General features: G+C 37.0%; 2 protein-coding genes and 1 long non-coding RNA gene across 3 annotated transcripts; 2 read left to right on the top strand and 1 right to left on the bottom strand.

Annotated features, from left to right (window-relative positions):
• The first annotated feature begins 1,007 nt into the window (after positions 1-1,007).
• LOC112775121 (F-box/kelch-repeat protein At3g23880-like) lies at positions 1,008-2,183 on the top strand. Its single transcript, XM_025818592.3, has one exon. It carries the CDS (start codon positions 1,008-1,010, stop codon positions 2,181-2,183), a length of 1,176 nt encoding a protein of 391 aa, XP_025674377.1.
• Positions 2,184-5,667: 3,484 nt separating this feature from the next.
• On the bottom strand, positions 5,668-6,400 carry LOC140181920 (uncharacterized). The gene is made up of 2 exons (XR_011877572.1): positions 6,159-6,400; positions 5,668-5,869 (listed from the first exon to the last, which is right to left on the bottom strand). It is a non-coding gene; the product is annotated as an uncharacterized lncRNA (long non-coding RNA).
• Positions 6,401-20,133: 13,733 nt separating this feature from the next.
• LOC112777072 (F-box/kelch-repeat protein At3g23880) lies at positions 20,134-21,623 on the top strand. The gene has a single exon (XM_025821351.2). The coding sequence runs from the start codon at positions 20,203-20,205 to the stop codon at positions 21,346-21,348; it is 1,146 nt and encodes a 381-aa protein (XP_025677136.1). The 5' UTR covers positions 20,134-20,202; the 3' UTR covers positions 21,349-21,623.
• Positions 21,624-27,437: the final 5,814 nt, after the last annotated feature.

The raw sequence follows: 27,437 nt of genomic DNA, 5'->3' as shown, positions 1-27,437 counted from the left end.
AACGTGAAAAACGTGTGAATATAAATGACTTGTATAATTTATATGAGAAAACGCTTATATGTGGAGAATAACTCCTAAATAAAATCTCACACCATTAAAACATCATTAATAACTACTTAATAACTACAAATCATAAAAATTGTTGGAGAGGCAACACTCCTCAATAGGGGTGCACAGACTCGGCCCGGCCCGGTCCCGAACACTTTAGGGACTAATTTGGTGTGATTTCATCGGATTTAGGGTCGGGTACAGGTCTCAAAAATAGACCCGGTCATTATTTCGGGTCGGGTCCGGACCATAGCTCGGGTCACCCGAAGTCGGTCCGGTGGCCCGGTCATCATACACAATTAATATTTTGTGTTATTAGTGATGGATCATGACTATTCTTACGTGGAATTTAAGTATTGTAAACCTTAATATTTTGTGTTATTAGTCATTATAAAGCTATAAGTTAATGTTTTATGTTTAGAATACATAAGACTTTAGACTAATACATAAGATTGTGTTATTTGTATTGATTTAAATATTTGGTATTATTAGACAATATTAATATTGATTGTGGTTATGCTTTAATATTGATTGTGGTTATACTTTAATTTTGAAGAAGGGTTGGTTCTTGTTATATTTTTCTAAGTGAATTTTACCATGTTAACTAATGGTTGGAGCCTTGAAAATTTGGATATTTTTACATGCTAGTTTACAAGAAAGTATCAACGTAATGTAATGTTAACTGCCCGATTTTCACCCGGTATAATTGTAGCCCGAAAGTGTATTAGTTTCATCGGGTCTAAGGTCAGATTCGAATCTAATAAATAAATCCGATATATATTTCGAATTGGATCTAAGTCACATCAAACCTGGTTTCACCCGACCATGTACACCCTACTCCTCAATTCTAAAACCACGCTTGTAAAGTCAAAAAATAAAAGAAACTTTTAAAAATACCAACCCGTCCCAAGTTGCATACTTCCACTGCTACTAATCGCGCCGCCCCTTCTTTCTCCAGAATGAGGGGGAACCTGCTCGGAACCACCGACAAGCAGCACAAGCACCTCTCTTCGACGCTGCGGATCCTTCCGGACGAAATCATCGCCGAGATCCTGGTGAGGGTTCCGGCGAGTTCCGTTGTGAAATTCAAGATTGTGTGCAAATCATGGAATGCACTAATCTCCAGCCCAAAATTCGCCAGCGACCACCTTCACTGCTCAACAGCAGATCCAACCATGACCCGCCCACGACTCGTATTGAGAATATTGAGAATTGATCGCGGATTCGGATTTTTCTCGGTGCAGTCTCTATTTAAGAATCCATCCGCGCCTACTGAGGATGCCTGCTTCCAGATGGATGATGATGTGCATATCTTGGGTTCCTGCAATGGCTTGTTCTGCCTCGCCTTGATCAACCGTCATACAGACTGGGAATCCATCAGATTGTGGAACCCTTGTACCAGATTGGCTTCCGATTGGTTGAAAATTCGGCAAGGGGGGCTCATGATCGGGGACTACATGTGTGGTTTTGGCTATGATCATGTGCATGATAATTACAAGTTTCTTGAGGGTTCTTGGGCACACCACTACAAAGTTCACACCTTTGGTTCGAATTCTTGGACAACCATCATTCAAGATCCTCCATTTTATCCCCGGCAGGCGATAGGGAAGTTTGTGAATGGCACTCTCAATTGGGTTGCTCATGTTCGTAACAACAGCTTAAAATGGGTGATCCTTTCCTTTGACTTAGCCAACGAGAGTTTTTGCCCAATGTCCCTGCCTAATAGGGATCATACTTTCTTTCCTATGTTGGGTGTCTTGAGGAACAACCTTTGTGTTTGTTTCAATGAAAACTATAGTCGTTTGGTTTTGTGGGAGATGAAGGAGCATGGGGTTCAAGAGTCTTGGACTAAGTTGGTCACCATATCTAGTGAGCTTTTAGTACCCCGGGGTTGTGGATCAACATGGCTTCAGTCATTTACAGCCTTGTACATCATGGAAAATGATGACGTTCTGGCTGTTTCCTATTATTCCAATGCTTGCAAATTTGTTATGTTTAATGCAAATGTTGGCCAGCTAACGCATCCAAATCTTTACGAACTAGGTATTCATAACTGCTATGTTTATCATGAAAGCTTGGTTTCGCCCTCCCATTTAGGTCTTCCATGTTTCTTATATGGATCCACTACTGATTAAATCAACTCCATGTTTATTGCTTAATGACTCTTTCTTATTGTGGCTTCTTTTAAGTCCTACTCTCATTTACTAATGCAGTTTATTTTCTTTTCCTCAACTTGGTGTAGCGCTACATGACTCTACTCTCTATCCATATGATTATCCCCAGTGGCTATCTAATAGTAAATTAGTAATATATAATTATATATCTCTATCAGTACTGCATAAGGTGCATCAGGCACCGTCAATTCATGTTCTCCAAGGTTTCCATACTCTGGAGAAAACACAAGCAATGTGCATCAAACATGTATAACATTGGATTCCTAAATCATGGAGTCATGACAATTAATCAAATCCTTTACTTTTGAACAAAAATGAAGGTCCTAGGTATGCAGACACTTATTTTCAGATTCCGATACTGTTTCTACCACCACTTCCATAGAATTTCCAGTCATAATAAAGTACAAAGAATGATATATATTTAATTTAAGGAAAAAGTTTGGTAACAAAAATTTTTCAGCCATAATCAGCCAAAATTTTTCATATTTTACTTTATTTATATCATTTAATAACAGTTTTATTTTTTATTTCACTCTCTTATCATTCTACTTATCACCGTTCTTATCAAATCTGCTAATTAATGATATTAATTAGAAAATCATATCCCTTTTTGTTAGGCACTATTGTAATCAATACTTAATATTCCTTTTTATAATTTGATTTTTATATATAAAAATACAATAAAAATTAATAATAATTATATTTAAGAACGGTAATTATAATATCAATTACATTAAATAATTGCAATTGATTCTTTGTCCGTTATGGTATTTATCATCAATTATTTAAACTATATTTTATTATGTAGTTCAAATTCTTTTACATATATACTAATAAATCATGATTCAAAATATTTTAATATTTTATTTTTGAAGACATTATACATTTAAATCAACGTATAATTTTTTAAATCACCGTCTTTGATAATTTAAAAATTTATTTCATGTTTTTCAAAGTGAAAATGATTTATTTTAATTCACATATATTTCTAAATTTTACTATAATTAAATTTGAAAAAAAAAATATCAAATACCTAAATCAATTTATTCAATTGACAAATTTATTCATAACATCCCCAAGTTCATACACATAACATCCATAATTAAGTAAGATACACATAATATCCAAAATTTTATATTAATAACATCCATAATTTCATATTCATAACATTCATAATTTCATACATATAATATTTATAATTAACAATTTTTTACAATTAATATTACCAAATTTTAATATTTTTATTTACTATTCATATGTATACTTATTTATTGATTTTAATACGACGAGTTAATAATTATTTTTAAAATTTTATTTTTAATTTTAATTTTTTTTATTTTATAATAGCCTATATGTAAAATATGAGTTGTATACCAGAAGTTGTTACATTCTCTAATTTAACATCCATATTTTTATACGTATAATATTTATTATTTTATTTTGCAGGTTATGAACCAACAATTTTAGATATTTTTAATTTTCAATAAATAAAAATTGATCAAATTTAAAATATTTTATTTTTTATAAAATGTGTTGAGGTGATTTGAGTTTTTTTAATTAAAAATATAAGAATTTGAAATTTTTATTTAGAAGAAAAAAATTATACAATTATAAATACATGTAATAATAATGAAGGAGAAATTTTTGCAATCTGATTCACATTAAATTTGGAATTAACTTTTAGTATAATTAAATAAGAAAAGATAATTAATGATAGAAAGAATAAATTAATTGCGTCAATTAAATTAGGAGAGTGATTCACACTCTCTTATAAACGCAAATACTATTAGTCATATACCTTTATTTATTATCTATAATATTTTGGTCATGTAACATTGCCCCACTTTTAATTGTATAGTTTAATTAAAGCTGCACTTTCTGTAAATTGCTTCTATACATTATTATCCTTTTCCTCTAAAATTTCGTATTACTTTTAACATTTTCAGGTGTATTGAAACTGCAAAGAATACTTTCTGTTGGAATGTTGGATGTCATAGATGAATATATTGGAAGACTAAGATCACCCTATTATGTCTTTCAGACTTTTTTTTTTCCATTGATAGTTAGTCACTGGACAACTTGATTCTGTTGTGCTGAGCGGTGGACACCCAATTAAATTAACGGCAATCCTACGTAACCAAAATATTATAGATAATAAATAAAGGTATATGACTAATAGTATTTGCGTTTATAAGAGAGTGTGGATCACTCTCCTAATTTAATTGACGCAATTAATTTATTCTTTCTATCATTAATTATCTTTCCTTATTTAATTATACTAAAAGTTAATTCCAAATTTAATGTGAATCAGATTGCAAAAATTTTTCCTTTATTATTATTACATGTATTTATAATTGTATAATTTTTTCTTCCAAATAAAAATTTCAAATTCTTATATTTTTAATTAAAAAAACTCAAATCACCTCAACACATTTTATAAAAAATAAAATATTTTAAATTTGATCAATTTTTATTTATTGAAAATTAAAAATATCTAAAATTGTTGGTTCATAACCTGCAAAATAAAATAATAAATATTATACGTATAAAAATATGGATGTTAAATTAGAGAATGTAACAACTTCTGGTATACAACTCATATTTTACATATAGGCTATTATAAAATAAAAAAAATTAAAATTAAAAATAAAATTTAAAAAATAATTATTAACTCGTCGTATTAAAATCAATAAATAAGTATACATATGAATAGTAAATAAAAATATTAAAATTTGGTAATATTAATTGTAAAAAATTGTTAATTATAAATATTATATGTATGAAATTATGAATGTTATGAATATGAAATTATGGATGTTATTAATATAAAATTTTGGATGTTATGTGTATCTTACTTAATTATAGATGTTATGTGTATGAACTTGGGGATGTTATGAATAAATTTGTCAATTGAATAAATTGATTTAGGTATTTGATATTTTTTTTTCAAATTTAATTATAGTAAAATTTAGAAATATATGTGAATTAAAATAAATCATTTTCACTTTGAAAAACATGAAATAAATTTTTAAATTATCAAAGACGGTGATTTAAAAAATTATACGTTGATTTAAATGTATAATGTCTTCAAAAATAAAATATTAAAATATTTTGAATCATGATTTATTAGTATATATGTAAAAGAATTTGAACTACATAATAAAATATAGTTTAAATAATTGATGATAAATACCACAAAGAATCAATTGCAATTATTTAATGTAATTGATATTATAATTACCGTTCTTAAATATAATTATTATTAATTTTTATTGTATTTTTATATATAAAAATCAAATTATAAAAAGGAATATTAAGTATTGATTACAATAGTGCCTAACAAAAAGGGATATGATTTTCTAATTAATATCATTAATTAGCAGATTTGATAAGAACGGTGATAAGTAGAATGAACGGTGATAAGTAGAATGATAAGAGAGTGAAGTAAAAAATAAAACTGTTATTAAATGATATAAATGAAGTAAAATATGAAAAATTTTAGCTGATTATGGCTGAAAATTTTTGGTTACCAAACTTTTTCCTTAAAAGTGATAGGGTGAACAACAAAAGACTTGCTAGGTTTATTGCTTGACTTTGAGACCAGTTTCTACGCGTTCAATGAGCTGATCTGCACTCATTGCTCCCTCCTGCAAATCATACCACAAGAGAAGATATAAAATCAAGCAAACCAACCAGCCAAATAATAGTAATAATAATAAAAAGATGATGCAAACTATAAATAAACGAAATATATGATGTAGCTTCAACATGAGAACTCTGTTTTGTGTTTTGAAAATTGGTGGGCACAAGGGAAACTTTCAAGTAAATATATTAAGTAATAATGGTATGACTTCAATATATCTATAGTTATATATACAAAACGAGCGTGAAGATAACATAGGTGACAATCTACTAGAACATCAAACATAATGCTACCATTTTATGCTATCAACCACGGACTAAGGTCTTAAACATTCTTGAACAGATGCACTTATTAGATTCTTAACAATGTAATCAAAGCATGTTTTCATTATGTTAAAGTCAACAAGAACAAGCCTTAGAGACAAAGAATGTGAATGAATGTGCAAACATCCAGTCCTAATTTCGAACTAGATGCAAGCCCACTATATCCAACAATGCAAAGTTGAATAAGTAATATTACAATGTGTTATTAACCTCTTTACTAAACTGATTTATAAATGTAACTTCAAAATTCCACCAAAACTAAACAAGGCAAGAAGAAAATGTTTGTTTCTGAAGGATTACCATGTGTTCATAACACGAAAAAAAGGTAATTTAAAGATCTATTTTGTACTTAAATTTTATTCTAGAAATAATACATAGATCATATATAAATACCTGAGTACGCTAGTAAAAATCTTTTTCTCCTTCGATGGTACGAAGGCGCTATGCGTATCCACACCGAGACCAACCTTTGCTGTCAACTCTTTGACCAATGGATATCTGATCTAAATTGAGAAACCTCTTGCAATTCTTTGCACACCATAAAATTCTTCTCCAAGAATTAGGCTCACATACATTTATGTGCGTAGAGGTAAATGAATAAAACTCTTGTTATTCTCCTCTGTCTTTCCTTTACTCTTGGCACACATATATATAGTATGAGATTTGTTACTAATTTTAAATTTGAATCTCAATTCAAATTTAAATCATATCTTGAAATTCTAAATCTGAATCCTTCAAATTTATGAATCATATCATCACTCAATTTGAAAACAGAATCAGTTAGAATCTCATCCAAATTTAGAAATAAAATAACTAATTATTCTCAAATCTCATTTAATATTTTCAATCATCATACTATTATTATATTCTTGGTGCTAGTAAAGAATATAATAATATTCCATTTGAATTAATATAATTATTTATTTGATCAAATCAAAATAATAATTAAATAATTCTACAGCAAAGATTAGAACACTCGTTAGTGTGTGACCCCATAGGTTCAATACTAAGCGGGTAGTAAATTAGTCATACTAAATTTACTAATCGAGGTTGGCGTCTAGCAACACTCCTCAACGACCCAATAGTATGAAGTAATATATTTTTACTAAGAACCTTAGAAAAACAAAGTATAGTTCCTTCCATCTTTCCAACTCTTGGTTAACCCTTAGAGTATGGTTTAATTGTCAAACTCTAACTTGTTACCATTATTATAATGAACTGTGAATGACCTAGGAAACTCATTTCTTCATTCATTCAATTCTCTTGGCCAATGTTTCATTTATCTCAATCATTATAATCATAGAACTCAAACTCTTTACCAAGAGTTGACGGATTCCTTATTGACTAATCATTAATTCTACAAGTATTTAAATCATATCCAATATCCACTCAATTAGCACCCTAGGGTATTAGGTGTCCGGAATCAAAGTATAATAAATACATTGTTAATTACTATGACAGTCGCAGGTCAAAGAAAACTCTGTTACTATGTTCATCTTGAGAATATCCTATTGACAAATATACGGTAATTATAACCATTAGAAATTCTCAGAGTGGGTCAGTTCAATAGTCATATCTCTATATGCACCATCTATATGTATAATTTAATAAATAAGATCTATTAATCTTCATCCAATGAAGACCATTATATATATATTGATCTTTCCGGATTATTAATGTCCTTTTTAATAATCCTATGACCAAGAACAATTTAGATTAAATTATAAAAGATTTATCTCTCAATATTATGATCACTATCACAATGATAAATCTATAAATTTAATCAAGGACCTTATTATATTAACATTTTAATATAATAACAATAACAAATTATTTGACACATAATTGATTGGATTGTGGTCATACTCCTTATTCCCAACAGTTTCTTTGCTTCAACCTAAACAAATTTAAAGAAATACATTTAAAATTCTAAAATCGCAAATTGGCCAAATAATTCAGGAATCAGTGTAATGGAATAGTAAATAATCGGCATAGAAGATGAAACTTAAGAATGATTTCTTGATATATTTTAATGTTAGTATTTTTATTGCAAATAATTAACACTGAATATAATTAATTTTTATTGTTATAATTTAATTACTGATTTACAAACAATCATCTATGTATTTGTTGTATATGTATTTATTTGTGTGTTATGATTTTTGTTAAATTTATATTATATTACTATGCATTATTATATATACTTATATAACTAAATATATTAATACTAATATATTAATATTAAATATAATATTATTAATTGGATATATATATTTAAAAAAAAATTCTTTCTCGTTGAAAGGGAGATATTTTTTAAATTTTAAAAAAAAAAATTAAAGAAACTCTTCTGGCGGTAAACAAGTTGTTTTTAGAGTAATTAAAAAGAATAAAAGAAAAGTGCCTCATCCACTGCAAGAAGGGATGATTATATTATGAGTTAGATATTATTTATAATAATATAATTAACCTCTTATAACTCTTATAAACTTAAGAATGATTTCTTAATACATTTTAATGTTATTATTTTTGTTGTAAATAATTAACACTGAATGTAATTAATTTTTACTGTTATAATTTAATTACTGATTTACATACAATCGTCTATTTGTTTGTTGTAAATGTACTTATTTGTGTGTTACGATTTTTGTTAAATTTATATTATATTATTATATGTTGTTATATATAATTGTATAATTAAATATATTAATACGAATATATTAATATTAAATATAATATTAATAATTAGATATATATTTTAAAAAGAAATCTTTCTTGTTGAAAAGGAGATATTTTTTAAATTAAAAAAAAAATTAAAGAAACTCTTTTGGCGGTAAACAAGTTGTTTTTAGAGTAATTAAGAAGAATAAAAGAAAAGTGTCCCATCCACTGCAAGAAGGGTGAACCCTTGGTTCCTTTAAAAAGCTTAAGAGTAAAAACAAATTTTTTTTTTTTTTACTAAAGATAAGATACTCGAATTCGTAACCTCTTAAATGAATATAGGAAAATTATGCCATTTGAGCTATTACTTATTGGCTAAAATTTAAAACAACTTGAAAACAAAATAAAGTGATATCATATTTATAATAGTTATAACATATGTATAATATGACGTGTTTATAGTGTTTTTTGATAATATTAACTATAGAATTGTTTTTTTTTAGAATTTAAATTTAATAACAACATCAAAATTACTATTAAAAAGAGATGATTATATTATGAATTAGACAGTATTTATAATAATATAACCTCTTATAACTCTTATAAACTTAAGAATAATTTCTTGATATATTTTAATGTTATTATTTTTGTTGTAAATAATTAATACTGAATATAATTAATTTTTATTGTTATAATTTAATTACTGATTTACATACAATCATCTATTTATTTGTTGTATATGTATTTATTTGTGTGTTACGATTTTTGTTAAATTTATATTATTATACGTTGTTATATATATTTGTATAATTAAATATAATATTAATAATTAGATATACATATGTTACGATGGGTAACCGGAGATTGTTGGGTTGGACTCGCTGGATTGGCCCAATCGTCTGAGGAAGGAAGTCTTCGAGCGGGTCTGCGCCTTGGGGGCTTCCGTCCGACTTGTGAGTATGAACGAATGGGGGTGGTACCTGCAAAGACACTCCGATGCCTAAGTCAGCAAGGGTGTGAGCAGGTCTAGAGAGTATTGGGACTTAGAGATACCTGAGAGGTGTCAGTGTATTTATAGTGGTGAACTAATAACCACCGTTGAAGTAGTGCCACTTTTTAAGGGGAATAACCGTCCCTTTATCTTAGGGTGGTTGAAATATGGCTCATGGAAGTGGTTAGAGAGATTCTAGGGGCAGTTATCCTCTTGAGGGAGGGTTTATCTGCCAGCTGATCCTCGTACCGACTTCTTTAGAGCAAGTCGTGAAGATAGCCGACTTCGTGGCATCTGGTTTGTGTAGTGTGAGGCTCAACTCCTTTGAGTTGGGCCTTTTTACTTGGATCCTGGGCCTTAGCATTGGGCCAGGGTATGAACAGTGCCCCTACTCGAGCCCAATTTCTTTTAAGACTTTGGGTTCGAGTATTCTACTCGGGGATGTAGCCGACTGGGGAGGGAACCGACGTGTTTGTTTGGAACCGACGTGACTTTCGTGACTTTTGATTTTTCACGGTTACGTCTAATCAAATGTCGCGTCTGTTAGAGATTCGCGTAGGTATTGATTACCTTGGTAACGGTGCACCCATTAATGACTGCCTGTTTTTACCATTATGCCCCTAACGTGTTTATAAATACTTTCCCTCTCTTTCATTGTTTCGTTTCTGCGATTTTTCAAATTTCCTCTCCACCTGTTCGTGAAGCATTCTTGTGTTTGAAGGCTTTCATTTCCTCCAACCTTTTTCGGATAAAGGTTAGATTTTTCTTCCTCTTCTTTTGTAACATGCTTACTGTTTGCATGCTTTTATTTTGCGGATGGATAAGTTGATTCGTAGGTTTCTGTTTGATTCCGTACTTCCCCTTAGAGACCATGTTTTTTGATTTTCTTTTCTTTTTCCTTTGTAGGTTTTACCAAAACCCTTTTTAAAAGAAAGAAAATGTCTTCTGTTGAAAGTCTTGCTCAGTGGGTCGATGTTACGGTCCTGGGGGAGGAACCTTTGGTTGACACTGATTTTCTTACTGATCTTCGCACTCGCCACCGGCTCTGCACCTTTGATGAGGATGAGCCGAAGTATGAACTACTTGCCCCGGGTCCAGAAGACCGGGTCTGCTTTGGGAGGGCTTCGGAGGCAGCCCCTCATTTCTTTTTTATGTATGAGAGCATGCTTACCCGTCTGGGCGTTTTCCTTCCTTTTTCTGACTTTGAGATGGATGTTTTACGCCACTGCCATGTTGCACCTACCCAGCTTCATCCCAATTCCTGGGGTTTTCTGAAAATTTATCAATTTGTCAGCCATGCTTTAGACTTTCCGACTTCCTTGAGGATTTTCTTTTTTCTCTTCTATATGACTAAGCCCTTCAGTGGGCAAAATAATAAACAATAATGGGTGTCCTTCCGGGCTATACAAGGTCGGAGGGTCTTCACCCTTTTTGATGAATCTTTTCATGACTTCAAAAATTATTTTTTCAAAGTGCAAGCTGTGGAGGGTCACCACCCCTTTTTCCTGGATTCGAATTCTGCCCCTCGCTTTCCTCTGTATTGGTTGGAGGCCTCCCCCTGTGAGAAATATGGTCTGGACGACCTGGATGAGGTAGAGGCAGCCATTGTGGGGTTCCTCCGAGAAGTATGGGGGAGGCCCCCTTATCTGGATACTAAAAAATTTCTCCAAGGGTCTCCGACCTTTGTCCAAACACAATTAGGTAGCCTTTATTTGTTTTCTTGGATTTCCAATTTGTCTGACTATCTTTTTCTGACTTGTCTGACCTCTTGGCTACTACTTGTTTTTACAGAGATGGCGAGGAGGAATTCGAATGAGTCTTACCAGAGGGTCCAGGAGGCTAGGGCAAGGTCCCAGGCCAGGACTGGTGGTGCCAGGGTAGCTATCCCTCCCCCTCCTCCTCCTCGAAATTTGGGAACTCCTTCTGAACCTATTGTTATCTCTTCTTCTGCTCCTTCTCAGCCGTCCCCTCCCCCCCGATCCTCCCCTGAGCCTGAAAGGAAGAAGCGCAAGGCTTTAGAGCTTAGTTCTTCTTTCGAGGGCGAAGCCAAAGTGGACGCCCCTGAATTTATCCGGAAGTACATCTATCCCCATGCCTGTATAGGCTTGGATGATGTTTCTATCTGGAACCACCTTACTATTCTGGCTCAGGAGAGTATCAGGGCGGCGGCGGTGTGCACCAAGTTTCTTGATATTTTTGAGAAGACTCCTCTTAGCTCTCTTGGTTCATCCTCGAGGGCCAAAGAGTTGGAGGAGAGACTTCTTTTATATCAAGAACATGAGAAGAAGTTGAAGGAGGAGGTCGCCAAACTAGAGGAGGAGAGGAAGGATCTCTAGGAGAGGAAGAGCAAGTTGCAGGCCCAGTGCAACATGGAGGTCGGTTTAAGGCTGAAGGCGTAGGAAAGCTACTCAAGCCTTTTTGAGGACCTTGTGGTTGTGAAAAAAGATCTGCTGAATGCTCGGACTGCCTACACCGAGTTGGAGGACTCTATTGCCGAGGGATCTGAAGAGGCCTGGAGGATTTTTAAGGAGCAAGTCGGAGTCATTGCTCCTGGCTTGGATCTCTCTCCTTTAGATCCTGACAAGGTCGTTATTGATGGTGCTATAGTGACTCCTCCTGCCCCCGAAGTTGTTTCTGAGTCCGACTTGAAGACTCAAGGGCAGAGGATTATTGAGTCCCCTCCTCGCTCAAAGGATGCTCCGAGCTCTTCCAAGGTTCCTCCGACTTCCTCTCCGTCTCCTATGGATGCCTCTCTCCCTGGTCCTGACGCTGCTCCGATTATTCTTCCTGGTTCTGGTGGTGATCCGTCTACTCCTCTGAAAAAATAACTTTATTGGCTATATGGGGCCCGGCCTGTGGGTCCCCCTTTTTTAAACTCTTTTATATTTGTTTGTTGGTGGTGGTGGTGACTGAACAATTTGCTCTGGCCTTTTAAGGCCGTAAACAAAAAGTATTTATAAATACCATTTTTTGGATAAGGGTTTTAGTTTTTAAAGAAATACCCTTTTTGGATAAGGGTTTTAGTTACCTTCTGCGTGTGCATGCTTTTCTGTTTTTTTTTTTTTTTGAAAAACCCTCTTTTTGATCTTTTTAGTTTTGGAAACCTTTTTCCTGGCTGTCTGTCCTTTTGAGTTCCTCTTCGCTTTAAGGACAGCTTTTAAGCTTTTTCCTAGGTTTTTCGATCTCTTTTTTATTATTCCTTACACTCAACTTTGTTTTATTGAGCTTCTATGACTTAGGTTATTTTTGCGACGCGTTTTCTTTTCTACTCGGTTTTGTATTTCGACTTATAAGTCGGCCTATCCCCGAGTTTCTCACGATCGACTTTTATAACCTCTTTACACCGACTTGTACCTCGTCGTTTTATCCTGACGACCATCTAGGTCGGTTCATGGGATTTTCACGTTTTGTCGAGCTTAAGTCGGCGCGTTTCGTAGGAAAAAAATAAACGAGAAGGAATTTATAAGAGATATTGTAAAAGATCTTTATTTATTGGGGAGGTACCTTACTGCTACTAAGGGCTTTTGACAGCCTATTCTCCCTTAGTCTCTACTATGATGCCTCGTTAAAAACCCTTCTCCAGAAAAACCCTTTAACTTTCGGGAAAAAATCGTGAAGTTGGGAAAAGAGTACATCAGGGAGTAGAGTTCACTTTTAACTGTAGTACCTTTTCATATTACAAGCATGCCACGACCTTGGTAACTCGGTGCCATTCAGGTCGGTCACTTTATAATAACCTTTTCCTAAGACCTCGCCAACTTTGTAGGGTCCTTTCCAATTGGCGGCAAGCTTTCCTTCCCCCGATTTATTGACCCCAATGTCATTTCTAATCAAGATCAAATCGTTTGAGGCAAAGCTCCTTCGGATGACTTTTTTATTGTACCTTGTAGTCATCCTTTGCTTCAGCGCTGCTTCTCTTATCCTGGCTTCTTCTCGGACTTCAGGGAGCAAATCGAGCTCCTCTTTATGCCCTTGTATGCTTCCGATCTCATCATGGAGAATCACCCTTGGACTTTATTCACTGATTTCTATTGGTATCATGGCTTCTACGCCATAGACTAGTCGGAAGGGCGTTTCTCCAGTGGCGGATTGGGGCGTTGTCCTGTAAGCCCATAACACTTGTGGGAGCTCCTCGGCCCAGGCTCCTTTTGCATCTTGTAGCCTTTTCTTTAATCCTGACAGTATGACTTTGTTGGCTGCCTCGGCTTGTCCATTTGCTTGTGGGTGCTCCACCGAGGTGAACTGGTGTTTAATCTTCATACTGGCCATCAGGCTTCTGAAGGTAGAGTCAGTGAACTGGGTTCCATTGTCTGTAGTGATGGAATATGGTATCCCATATCTTGTGATGATATTCCTGTAGAAGAACTTCCGACTTTTCTGGGCTGTGATGGAGGCTAGTGGTTCTGCTTCTATCCACTTTATGAAGTAGTCGATTCCCACGATCAGGTATTTGACTTGTCCCGGGGCCTGGGGAAAAGGGCCTAACAAGTCCATTCCCCATTTTGCAAAGGGCCATGGAGAAGTTATACTGATTAGCTCCTCGGGGGGAGCCACGTGGAAGTTTGCATGCATTTGGCATGGTTGACATTTTTTCACAAAATTTGAGGCATCTTTCTGCAAGGTCGGCCAATAGAATTCAGCTCGGATTACTTTCCTGGCTAGTGACTTTGCTCCGAGATGATTTCCGCAGATCCCACTGTGAACCTCCTCTAATACCTCCATGGTTCTTGAGGTCGGTACGCACTTTAACAATGGTGTTGATATTCCTCTTCTATAGAGAATATTTTTCACCAGGGTGTAGTGTTGTGCTTCCCTCCGGATTTTCTTAGCCTCTTTTTTCTCCTTGGGGAGGATGTCGAATTTTATATATTCGACCAAGGGGTTCATCCATCCGAGGTTTAATCCGGTTACCTCAAGGACCACTTGCTTTTCTACTGTTTTTTCCACGGAAGGTTCCTGGAGAGTTTCCTGGATCAGGCTTCTGTTATTCCCTCCTGGCTTGGTACTTGCTAACTTGGATAGGGCGTTTGCTCTGCTATTTAGATCCCGAGTTATATGTTTGATCTCGGTTTCCGCAAAGATCCCGAGATGCTCCAGAGTTTTTTCCAAGTACCTCTTCATATTTGGGTCTTTTGCCTGATACTCTCCACTTATCTGGGAGGTCACCACTTGGGAGTCGCTATATACCATCACTTTCGTAGCACCGACTTCTTCTGCCAGCTTCAATCCAGCAATCATGGCCTCATACTCTGCCTGATTATTTGAGGCTGGGAATTCGAACTTGAGGGAAACCTCTATTTGGGTTCCTCTTTCATCCGCCAATATTATGCCTGCACCGCTTCCTGTTTTATTTGAGGATCCATCTACGTAGAGTTCCCATGTAGTTGGCTTTTCCTCTTGATCTCCTGCGTATTCTGCTATAAAGTCGGTGAGGCATTGGGCTTTAATTGCCGTCCGAGTTTCATACCTCAAGTCGAACTCGGAGAGCTCTATTGCCCATTGAACCGTTCTCCCTGCAACATTCGTCTTTTGGAGGATTTGCTTCATGGGTTGGTTCGTGCGGACTCTTATTGTGTGAGCTTGGAAGTAAGGCCGTAGCCTTCGTGAGGCTACTACTAAGGAGTAGGCAAACTTCTCTAGTTTGTGGTACCTTAGTTCGGGGCCTTGTAGAACTTTGCTGATGAAATACACTGGGTACTAACCGACCTCATCTTCTCTTATCAGGGCTGACACGACAGCCTTGTCTGCTACAGATAAGTATAGGACGAGGTCTTCCCCAGCTATAGGTCGGGTCAAAATCGGAGGTTGACTCAAGAATCTTTTGAATTCCTAGAACACCTCTTCGCATTCAGGAGTCCACTTGAACTGACATCCCTTTCTCAATAAGGAGAACAGTGGAAGGGATTTTAGTGCTGATCCCGCCAAGAATCTGGAGAGGGCTGCAAGTCGGCCGTTTAGCTGCTGGACCTCTCTTAAGCAAGTCGGGCTTTTCATTTCCAGGATAGCTCTACACTTATCGGGATTTGCTTCGATCCCCCTTTGTGTCAGCATGAATCCTAAAAATTTTCCCGCTTCCACCGCGAAGGTACACTTTGCGGGATTTAGCCTCATCCCGTGTGACCTTATGGTGTCAAATACTTGCGAGAGGTCTGACAAGAGGTCGACTTCTTCCTTGGTTTTAACTAGCATGTCGTCGACGTAGACCTCCATTAAGCTTCCAAGGTGGGGAGCGAACACCTTATTCATCAGCCTCTGATATGTGGCCCCTGCATTTTTCAATCCAAATGGCATGACCACATAGCAGAAGTTGGCTCTGGGTGTGATGAAAGATGTCTTCTCCTGATCTGGCTCGTACATCGAGATTTGGTTATATCCCGAGTAGGCATCCATAAACGATAAGTATTGATATCCCGAGCTGGAGTCTACTAGGGTATCGATACTTGGTAGTGGATAAGGGTCTTTGGGACATGCCTTATTTAAATCGGTATAGTCGACACACATTCTCCATTTGCCATTTTATTTTTTGACTAGCACTACATTAGCTAGCCATGTTGGGTATTTGACTTCTCTGATGAAGCCGGCTTCTAGGAGTGCTTGTACTTGTTCTTCTATTACTAGGGCTCGTTCTGGGCCGAGCTTGCGTCTTCTCTGTTGTACAGGTCGGGACCCTGGGTATACCGAGAGCTTGTGGGACATAAGCTCGGGGTCTATCCCGGGCATGTCGGAGGCTTTCCAGGCAAAGAGGTCGGAATTGTCTCTTAGGAGCTTAATCAACCCTTGCTTTAGGGCTTCCCCCAAGTTGGCTCCTATGTTGGTGTTTTTTCCTTCCTCTTCGCTGACCTGTATTTCCTCAGTTTTTCTTCCCGGCTGTGGTCGTAGCTCTTCTCGGGCCCTTGCACCGCCAAGCTCTATGGTGTGGACTTCTCTGCTCTTTCCTCTTAGATTCAGGCTTTCATTGTAGCATTTCCTTGCCAATTTCTGATCTCCCCTCACCGTCGCTATTCTCGCTGAGGTTGGAAATTTCATGCAAAGGTGGGGAGTGGATACCACCGCTCCGAGTCGATTAAGGGTAGCTCTGCCGATTAAAGCATTATACGCTGACCCTACGTCGATGACTATGAAGTCTACACTCAGAGTCTTGGATTTTTCCCCTTTTCCAAAAGTGGTGTGGAGGGGAAAAAATCCCAGTGGTTTTATTGGCGTGTCGCCTAGTCCGTACAAGGTGTCGGGGTCGGCTCTTAATTCTTTCTCATCCAACCCTAGTTTGTCAAAAGCGGGCTTGAAAAGGATGTCCATTGAGCTTCCTTGGTCTACTAGGGTTCTATGGAGATGGGTATTGGCTAGGATCATAGTAATTATCACTGGGTCATCATGCCCAGGGATTATTCCTTGCCCATCTTCTCTTGTGAATGAAATGGTGGGAAGGTCGGCTGACTCTCCTCCGACCTGGTAGACTCGCTTGAGATGTCTTTTGCGAGAGGACTTGGTGAGTCCCCCTCCCGTGAATCCTCCTGAGATCATATGGATATGTCTCTCCGGGGTCTGCGGTGGTGGGTCTCTTCTATCCATATCGTCTCGTTTTCTCTTCCCATGACCGTCCGACCTTTCTATGAGATATCCGTCGAGCCGACCTTCTCTAGCCAGATTTTCTATCACATTTTTAAGGTCGTAACAGTCATTTGTCGAGTGACCATATATTTTATGGTACTCACAGTAGTCACTGCGACTACCCCCTTTTTTATTTTTAATAGGTCTGGGAGGAGGCAGTCTTTCAGTATTGCAAATCTCTCTGTATACGTCCACTATGGAAACCTTTAGAGGAGTATAAGAGTGATATTTTCTTGGTCTATCAAGACCGAGTTCTTCCTTCTTCTTGGGTTCCCTCTCCCTCTCTTTTGTTGAGGGGAGATGCCCAGGTTGCCAGCTCGAATCTCTTAGTCTAGCATTTTCCTCCATGTTGATGTACTTTTCCGCTCTTTCTTGTACATCACTTAAAGAGGTGGGGTGTCTTTTTGATATGGACTGTGAGAAGGGACCTTCTCTAAGCCCATTGACTAACCCCATTATGACTGCCTCGGTGGGCAGGTCTTGGATTTCTAAACATGCTTTATTGAACCTTTCCATATAGGTTCGTAAGGATTCTCCGACCTCCTGCTTTATCCCCAGGAGGCTTGGCGCATGTTTTACTTTGTCTTTCTGGATAAAGAACCTCATCAAGAACTTTCTTGAGAGGTCTTCAAAGCTGGTGACTGACCTCGGGGGGAGGCTGTCGAACCACTTCATCGCTGCTTTCGATAAAGTGGTCGGAAAAGCTTTGCAGCGCGTCGCGTCAGAAGCATCAGCCAAATACATCCGACTTTTAAAGTTGCTTAAATGATACTTTTGATCTGTGGTTCCGTCATAGAGGTCCATATCGGAGCTTTTAAAGTTTCTTGGAACTTTTGCCCTCATTATGTCCTCACTAAAAGGATCCTCCCCTCCTGGGGGTGACTCTTCTCTATCGTCACGGGAGTTTCGACCTTTGAGGGAGGATTCTAACTTTAAGAGTTTTTTCTCTAACTCTTTTCGTCGATCCATCTCCTCTCTCAGGTGCTTTTCTATCTCCCTTTGTCGCTCCCGCTCTTGTTCTAGTTGTTCCAAGCGACTTTGGTGGACATGGACTAATCCCATAAGTTCGGTTGCGTGGGACTGTCCGTCTTTCTCCGAATCGCGCCCTTCTGAGGAATTTACCTTCGGAGTTTTGAATCCGGAGGTACCCTCTCTATGTTGATCGTTGGTTCCCTGGTGGAGGGTTAGGTCTACGTCATTATTTCCGTTGTCCAGATTCTTTTGTTCGGAATCTGTCTCCACATGACCCTCCTCAGGGGATCTGTCCGCCATCACTAGTTGATCTCTTGGGTCTCCGGCAACGGCACCAATGTTACGATGGGTAACCGGAGATTGTTGGGCTGGACTCGCTGGATTGGCCCAATCGTCTGAGGAAGGAAGCCTTCGAGCGGGTCTGCGCCTTGGGGGCTTCCGTCCGACTTGTGAGTATGAACGAATGGGGGTGGTACCTGCAAAGACACTCCGATGCCTAAGTCAGCAAGGGTGTGAGCAGGTCTAGAGAGTATTGGGACTTAGAGATACCTGAGAGGTGTCAGTGTATTTATAGTGGTGAACCAATAACCACCGTTGAAGTAGTGCCACTTTTTAAGGGGAATAACCGTCCCTTTATCTTAGGGTGGTTGAGATATGGCTCATGGAAGTGGTTAGAGAGATTCTAGGGGCAGTTATCCTCTTGAGGGAGGGTTTATCTGCCAGCTGATCCTCGTACCGACTTCTTTAGAGCAAGTCGTGAAGATAGCCGACTTCGTGGCATCTGGTTTGTGTAGTGTGAGGCTCAACTCCTTTGGATTGGGCCTTTTTACTTGGATCCTGGGCCTTAACATTGGGTCAGGGTATGAACAACATATATATATATTAAAAAAAAAAACTCTTCTAATTGTTTTAGAATTGTTTTGTTTTTTTTTTAAGTGCCTTTTCCACCGAGAGAAGGGTGAGCCCTTGACCCCTTTAAAAAGCCTAAGAGTAAAAGCAACTTTTTTTTTTTTTACTAAAGATAGGAGAGTCGAACCCGCAACCTCTTAATTGAGTATGAGGAGATTATGTCATTTGAGCTATTAAAAGCAACTTGAAAACAAAATAAAGTGATACTAAATTTATAGCAGTTGTAATATATGTATAACATGACCTATTTATAGTATTTAACTATTTATTGATAATATTAACTATAAAATTATTTTTTTTAGAATTCAAATTTAATAATAGATAATATAACAATATAATTTCTTATAACTCTTATAAACTTTTTTTTTAACCAAAATAAAAAAATTCGAACCCGCAACCTCTTAGGTGAATATAGAAAGACTATGCTATTTGAATTGTATCTCATTAGCTATAACTCTTATAAACCTAAGAATGATTTCTTGATACATTTTAATATTATTATTTTATTGTAAATAATTAATACTGAATATAAATAATTTTAACCGTTATAATTTAATTACTGATTTATATATAATCATCTATTTATTTATTGCATATGTATTTATTTGTATGTTATAATTTTTGTTAAATTTATATTATATTATTATACGTTGTTATATATACTTATATAACTAAATATATTAATACTAATATATTAATATTAAATAGAATATTAATAATTCGATATATATTAAAAAAAAAAGTGCCTCATCTACTACGAGAAGGGTGAACCCTTGACCCCTTTAAAAGGCTTAAGAATAAAAGCAACTTGAAAACAAAATAAGGTGGTAACAAATTGGATTACCATACCAAAGCCACGCCAAGGGATTTGTGAGTATGAGCGGGAACCTGCTCGAAAGCACAATCCTTCTGGGCGACCTGATTGAGGAGATCCTGGTGAGGGTTCCGGCGAGTTCCCTTGTGAAATTCAAGATTGTGTGCAAGTCATGGAATGCACTAATTTCCAGCTCCAAATTCGCCAAAAAACAGCTTCACCGCTCAACCTCAGATCCAACCAGGATCCGCCCGCGACTGGCGTGCTTGGGAAGTGACATAAGTCGAAGGGACAAAATTCGATTTTACTCCGTACAATCTTTCTTCAAGAACCCATCCGCATCCGCTTTTACCGAAGATACCTGCTTCCAGACTGATGATGAACTGGAAATCTTTGGTTCCTGCAATGGCTTACTCTGCATCGGCTTGCTCAAGGGCAAGTTCAGGTGCCGTGCGACTCGCCGCTGTAAATCCATCAGATTGTGGAACCCTTGTACCGGATCGGTATCCGATTGGTTGAAAATTGTGCAAGAGGGTTGCGTGCATGGTTTTGGCTATGATCATGTGCATGATAAGTACAAGTTTCTTGATTGTTATTGGGAACACGGCCACAAAGTTCACACCTTCGGTTCGAATTCTTGCACAACCATCAATCAAGATCTTCCATTTGAGCAACCCTGGGAATGGACAGGGAAGTTTGTGAATGGCACTCTCAATTGGGCAGCTCGGCCGCAAGGCAACCTTTCCAAATGGAAAATCATTTCCTTTGACTTGGCCAACGAAAATTTTTGCCAAATGTCCCTCCCTAACAGGAATGATAGTGACGACCATTTTTTTCCTGTGTTGGGTGTCTGGAGGGACAGCCTTTCTGTTTGTTTCAATGAAAACAAGAGTCGTCTGGTTTTGTGGGTGATGAAGAAGTATGGGGTTCAAGAGTCTTGGACTAAGTTGGTCACCATATCTAGTGAGGATAAGGTATATACGATTAGTTGCGCACGGTTTTGTCCAGATCTGGCTGTTTCCTTTTGTCCGAGATCTCCTGATTCTATATCCTCCTTCAAATTAGTTATGCTTAGGGCAAATTCTTTCAAGCTAACACAATGGATTTACTACATAGGTCCCGGAGACCGCCATGTTTACCATGAAAGCTTGGTTTCGCCGTGCCATTTAGGTCTTCCAAGTTTCTTATATGGATCGACTATTCATTAAATCAAAGACCATGTTTATTGCTCACCGAATGTTTGTTTTTGTCAGTTCTTTTGTTCAACTCTTATTCCCGTTATCTATTGTGTGACTGGTCCTGATATTGGGTCCGGGTGTTAGGGTGGTCGTAGAGGTTTTTCATAGTCTAATGTGTAAGATGCAGCAGGCACCACCAATTCATGTTCTCCAAGGTTTCTCATGCTCTGGAGAAAACACTAAGCAATGCATAAAAATGTATAATATTGGATTCCTAAATCATGCAGTCATTACAATTAATCAAATCCTTTACTTTTGAACAAAAGCAAATGTCCTAGGAATGCAGGCACTTATTTTCAGAAACCGATACTCTATCTGCCACCACTTCCTTAAAATTTCCAGTCATAAAGTACAAAGAATGATATATATTTATCGGTGAATTCTATGGTGCATATAGTATATAGTATGGTGTCTATCTTTTGTCTATTTTATTTATTATAGTAATTTTTGAATATTTAATAATTATTTATTTTTATATTTTTAAAATTAAATATTAATTTTTAACCCTTTTAGAAAGTTAGGCAAACATTTGTAGGCACCATAGCGATCACCATATTTAATTCAGAAAAAATTCTACGGTGTTTACCCAAAAAATTAATATAACATGCTGTACTTATGTGTCAATTGTTAAAGATTATTGGAGGCTATATTTTTTAAATGAAAAAAAAAGATTAAATTAAAGTAATATAATAAAAATTTTATTATAATAATTTATTATAATAATAAAAATTTTGAAAAATTTTTTAATAAATAAATTAAATATTTTATTTATCAAAATATATTATTATAAAAATATTTATTAATTAATGTAATATTATTTATTTCATTTATATTAAAAACAAGATATATATATATATATATATATATATATATATATATATATATATATATATCTTGTTTTTAATATAAATGGAATAAAATAAATAAAATAATCTAAACAAAATATTAAAAAAGTCTATTAGTGTCTGAAATAATAATAATAATAAGTATAAAATTAATTAAAATAATAAATATTTGATATTTTTTATTATAAAATTGTTAAAACATAAAACTTAGATGAGTTATGTAAATTGATTTTATTTTTTAAAATAATTCAAAATAAACTATAAATACTGTCTTTTTAGTTATCCAATAGTCTATCATAAAAATTAAATAGATATATAAGTATCTCATTTACACTTTAAATAAAATTGACTTAAAAAAATTAATATGTTTCTTGTTTACATCCTAAATACGACAGAAAAAAATGTGGCTCTACGAACGAGGAATTAATACTTGGTTCTAAACTATTGATCTTGTATAATTTTTTTAGCGCTGTTATTTGTATAAATATAATATGAGTCCTCGTTTTATTTTTTTATCATAAAAAATAATTGAACTTAAATAATTTGATTAATCATTATAAATTTTAATATAAAAGATTTAAGCATTGATATTTTAATTCATAAAATATATAAATTAATTTTATATTCATTAAAATTAAATTTGATAAAATTATTGAAATGATATAATAAATAATTTTGTTGAATAATTTTTAATTTATTAAATTAATACAATTTTAATAAATAATAATTTATTTTTTTTTATTCATGATGTTGCCGTGAATAGACTATTGAATAACTAAAAAAAAAGTATTTATAGTTTATTTTGAATTATTTTAAAAAGTAAAATCGATTTACATAACTCATTTAAGTTTTATATTTTAACAATTTTATAATAAAAAATAAAAAATATTTATTATTTTAATTAAATTTATACTTATTATTATTATTTCAAACATTAATAGACTTTTTTAATATTTTGTTTATATTATTTTATTTATTTTATTTATAGTGTAAACAAAATATATGTGTTACGTTGGATAACCGGAGATTATTGGACTGGACTCGCTGGGTTAGCCCAATCGTCTGAGGAAGGAAGCCTTCGAGCGGGTTTGCGCCTTGGGGGCCTCCGTCCGACTTGTGAGTATGAACGAATGGGGGGTGGTACCTGCAAAGACACTCTGATGCCTAAGTCAGCAAGGGTGTGAGCAGGTCTAGAGAGTATTGGGACTTAGAGATACCTGAGGGGTGTCAGTGTACTTATAGTGGTGAACCAATAACCACCGTTGAAGTAGTTCCACCTTTTAAGGTGGATAACCGTCCCTTTATCTTAGGGGAGTTGGGATATGGCTCCTAGAAGTGGGTTGAGAGATTTTAGGGGCAGTTACCTATTGGAATGAGTGTTTATCTGCCAGCTAACTCTCGTCTCCGACTTCTTTTATAGCAAGACGTGGCTCGAACCGACTTCTTTAGGGGAAGGTCGGTGTGGGGTGAGGCTCAATCCTTTGGATTGGGTCTTTCGTTTGGACCTGAACCTTAGTGTTGGGCCAGGGTATGAACAGTGCCCCTACTCGAGCCCAATTTCTTTCAAGACTTGGGTTCGAGTATTCTACTCGGGGTCATAGCCGACTTGTGAAGGAATCGACGTGATCGTTTAAAACCGACGTGACTTTCCGTGACTTTTGAATTTTCACAGTCGCATCTAATCAAACGTCGCGTCCGTTAGAGGTTCGTGTATCTACACGTAGGGATTAATTACCTTGGTAACGGTGCGCCCATTAATGACTGCTTCTGCTTTTACGCTTTTGCCCCTAACGTGTTTATAAATACTTTCCCTCTCTTTCGTTATTTCGTTTCTGCGAATTTTCAACTTATCCGTGAGTGGGAAATTCTCGTTTGAAGGCATTCATCTTTCTCTATCCTTTTTCCAGGCAAAGGTCAGTTTTTTTCTCCTCTTCTCTTTTATGAAGTGCTTTCTGTTTGCATGCTTTTATTTTTTAGAGAGAGAGGTTGACTTGTAGGCTTCTGTTTGAATCCGTACCCCTTAGAGACCCTGTTCTTGATCTTTTCTTTTTCCTTTGTAGGTTCCGTCATACCCTTTTAAGAAAGAATGACTTCCATAGAAACCCTCGCTCAATGGGTGGATGCTACCATTCTGGGAGAGGAACCCTGGGTAGACACTGAGTTTATTACCAATCTCCGTACCCATCATAGAATTTGTACTTTCGATGAGGATGAGCCGAAGTATGAGTTGGTTGTCCCGGGTCCTGAAGACCGGGTTTGCTTTGCGAGGACTACTGAGGCGGCCCCTCATTTTTTCTATATGTATGAGAGCATGATTACCCGTTTGGGTGTTTTTCTTCCTTTTTCTGATTTCGAGATGACTGTCCTGCGCCACTGCCGAGTTGCTCCTACCCAGCTTCACCCCAACTCTTGGGGTTTTCTGAAAATCTACCACTTCATTAGCCATGCTTTAGACTTTCCAACGTCCTTGAAGATTTTCTTTTTCCTCTTCCACATGACTAAGCCCTTTAGTGGGTAAAACAACAAGCAACTGTGGGTGTCTTTCCGAGCTATACAAGGTCGGAGAGTCTTCACCCTTTTTGATGAATCCTTCTGTTCATACCCTAGGTCGAGCTGTCCGAACCGGGATGTTCAGTAGCAAAGTGACCGACCTGTTCAGGTCAAACGGACCGACCTCTTTACGAAGAACTCGGCAGGAAAGCCCAATAAAGGGCCCAAATAGAGGAACACGACCCAAATCCAAAGGCAGTCCAAGCCTATAGAGAGAAAGGCGGTTCCCTTGAAGATAAGCTGACTCCATCCAAAGATAAGATAAGATAGGATAAGATAACTAACTTATCTTATCTAAGAAGGTCACTTCTCACCATTATAAATACACTGGAGCACCCAGGTATAACTCATACTCTGATTCTACATAAACCTGCTTAATACCCATGCTAACTTAAGCATCGGAGTCTCTTGCAGGTACCCCCCACCCTCCGGTGACCAAGGATCAGTAGTGCAGCAAGTCCAACAAGTCGGCCACAACAGCTCCGGCCGCCACCAGCCAGCAGGACACGTCAGCTCCGACCAGCACAGAAGATCTCATCCGAGATCGATCTACAGTTTCAGGTAACTCCCGGAACATTGGCGCCGTTGCCGGGGACCTGGAAGTCATCCCAAAACCATGGCGGACGACCATGACAACGACCACGATTCAGATCTGGAAAACAGAACACCGCACAAAAACGCGGACACTATGCTAAAGGATACCCCAGGATCCAACGGGGACAAAAACTCACCAAATCCGGGAGCCATGGAAGCACTCCAAGAACGTTTAAAACAACTTGAGAAAGAAACCCAGCAACAACGGGAGATCGGAAAAGATCTGCAAAGAGAGGTACGGCGACGACGAGAACTAGAAGAAAAACTACAGCAATTAGAGGCCGACCTCAAAATGAAAGCTCCTCGGACCACTCCTGAGGAAACTTCACGCAAAGAACAGGACCCATTCACCAGGGAAATTATGAAGACCAAAATTCCAAAAGACTTCAAGCTTCCGGATATGGTTTTGTACGATGGCACCACAGATCCCAACCACCATCTTAGCAATTTTAGGAGCAGGATGTACCTTACCGATGCCTCAGACGCCATTCGCTGCAAAGCCTTTCCAACAACTCTCACAAAAACGGCGATCAGATGGTTCGACAACCTACCTCCGAAGTCCATCACAAACTTTGACGACCTGGCCAGATTCTCCATCCAGAAAGATAAGGCCAAGCACGCACCCAGTTTACTAGGGATCAAGCAAGGAGATCGGGAGAGCCTCCGCAACTACATGGAAAGATTCAACAAAACGTGCATGGACATACAAAGTTTACCAACAGAGGCTGCCATCATGGGGCTTATCAATGGCTTACGAGAAGGGCCTTTCAGCCAATCCATATCAAAAAAGTATCCTACCTCCTTAGACGAAGTACAAGAGCGAGCAGAAAAATACATCAACATGGAAGAGAACGCTCGGTTGGGAGAAACCTCAAAATATGGGGCCTCCTACCGAGACAAAGACAAGGACTCCAAAAAGAAAGAAGATCGACAAGGTGAGAAGATCAAAAAGTACCACAACTATACTCCTCTCAAAGCATCCTTGGTCGACATATACAAAGAAGTCTGCCATACAGAGAAAATTCCCCCAGCACGACCACTCAAAGGCAAAAGGGGAGGAGGAAATCGGAAGGAATATTGTGAATACCACCGAATTCAAGGGCACTCTACCAACGAATGCTTCGACTTGAAAAACATCATAGAAAAATTGGTAAGAGAAGGCAAATTAGATCGATTTCTGGCCACCCGGGATGATGACCAAAGAAAAAGACGGAGAGACGAAGATAATGGACGAACTGAACGGTCACCTCGAACACCCGAAAGACACGTCCACATGATACATGGCGGGTTCGCAGGAGGTGGGATCTCCAAATCATCCCGAAAGAGATATCTCAAAGAAGTATACCACGTTGAGGGAAAGGAGGAAGCACCCGACATCCCGGCGATAACATTTACTAAAGAGGATGCATCCGGCATCATTCCGGGACACGACGATCCCATGGTCATCACAATTATATTAGCAAACGCCAATCTACACCGCACACTAGTGGACCAAGGGAGTTCTGCCGACATCTTATTCAAAACAGCTTTCGACAAACTCGGTTTAGACGAAAGGGAACTTAGAGCATACCCGAATAATCTGTTTGGACTAGGAGACACCCCGATACAACCGTTGGGATACGTATCGCTACACACTACTTTTGGAAAAGGAAACCAATCTAGGACCCTCAAAATAGACTACATAGTAGTCGACGTAAGTTCAGCCTACAATGCTCTCATAGGTCGGACAACACTCAATCAACTCGGCGCAATAGTCTCAACCCCACATCTATGCATGAAATTCCCAACTACAGAGGGGATAGCCACTGTAAAAGCAGATCAAAGGATGGCACGTCGTTGCTATAACGAGAGCTTAAACCTCAAAGGAAGGGGAGAAGAGTTTCATACAATTGAGCTTGGCGGAGCTCAGCGTCGGGAGGAACTTCGTCCGCACCCAGAAGGCGAGATAGAGAAGGTTCAGATTGGAGATACCCCGGATAAAACGACTAATATCGGCACGGTCCTAAGAGGAGATTCAAAAAACTCACTGATACAATTTCTGCGAGATAATGCCGACCTCTTCGCATGGAA

The sequence above is a fragment of the Arachis hypogaea genome, chromosome 19 (genome assembly GCF_003086295.3).
Source record: "Arachis hypogaea cultivar Tifrunner chromosome 19, arahy.Tifrunner.gnm2.J5K5, whole genome shotgun sequence".
NCBI classification, from domain to species: Eukaryota; Viridiplantae; Streptophyta; class Magnoliopsida; order Fabales; family Fabaceae; genus Arachis; species Arachis hypogaea.
The sequence above is the reverse complement of the archived record's forward strand: the minus strand, read 5'-3'. Positions and strand labels throughout refer to the sequence as shown.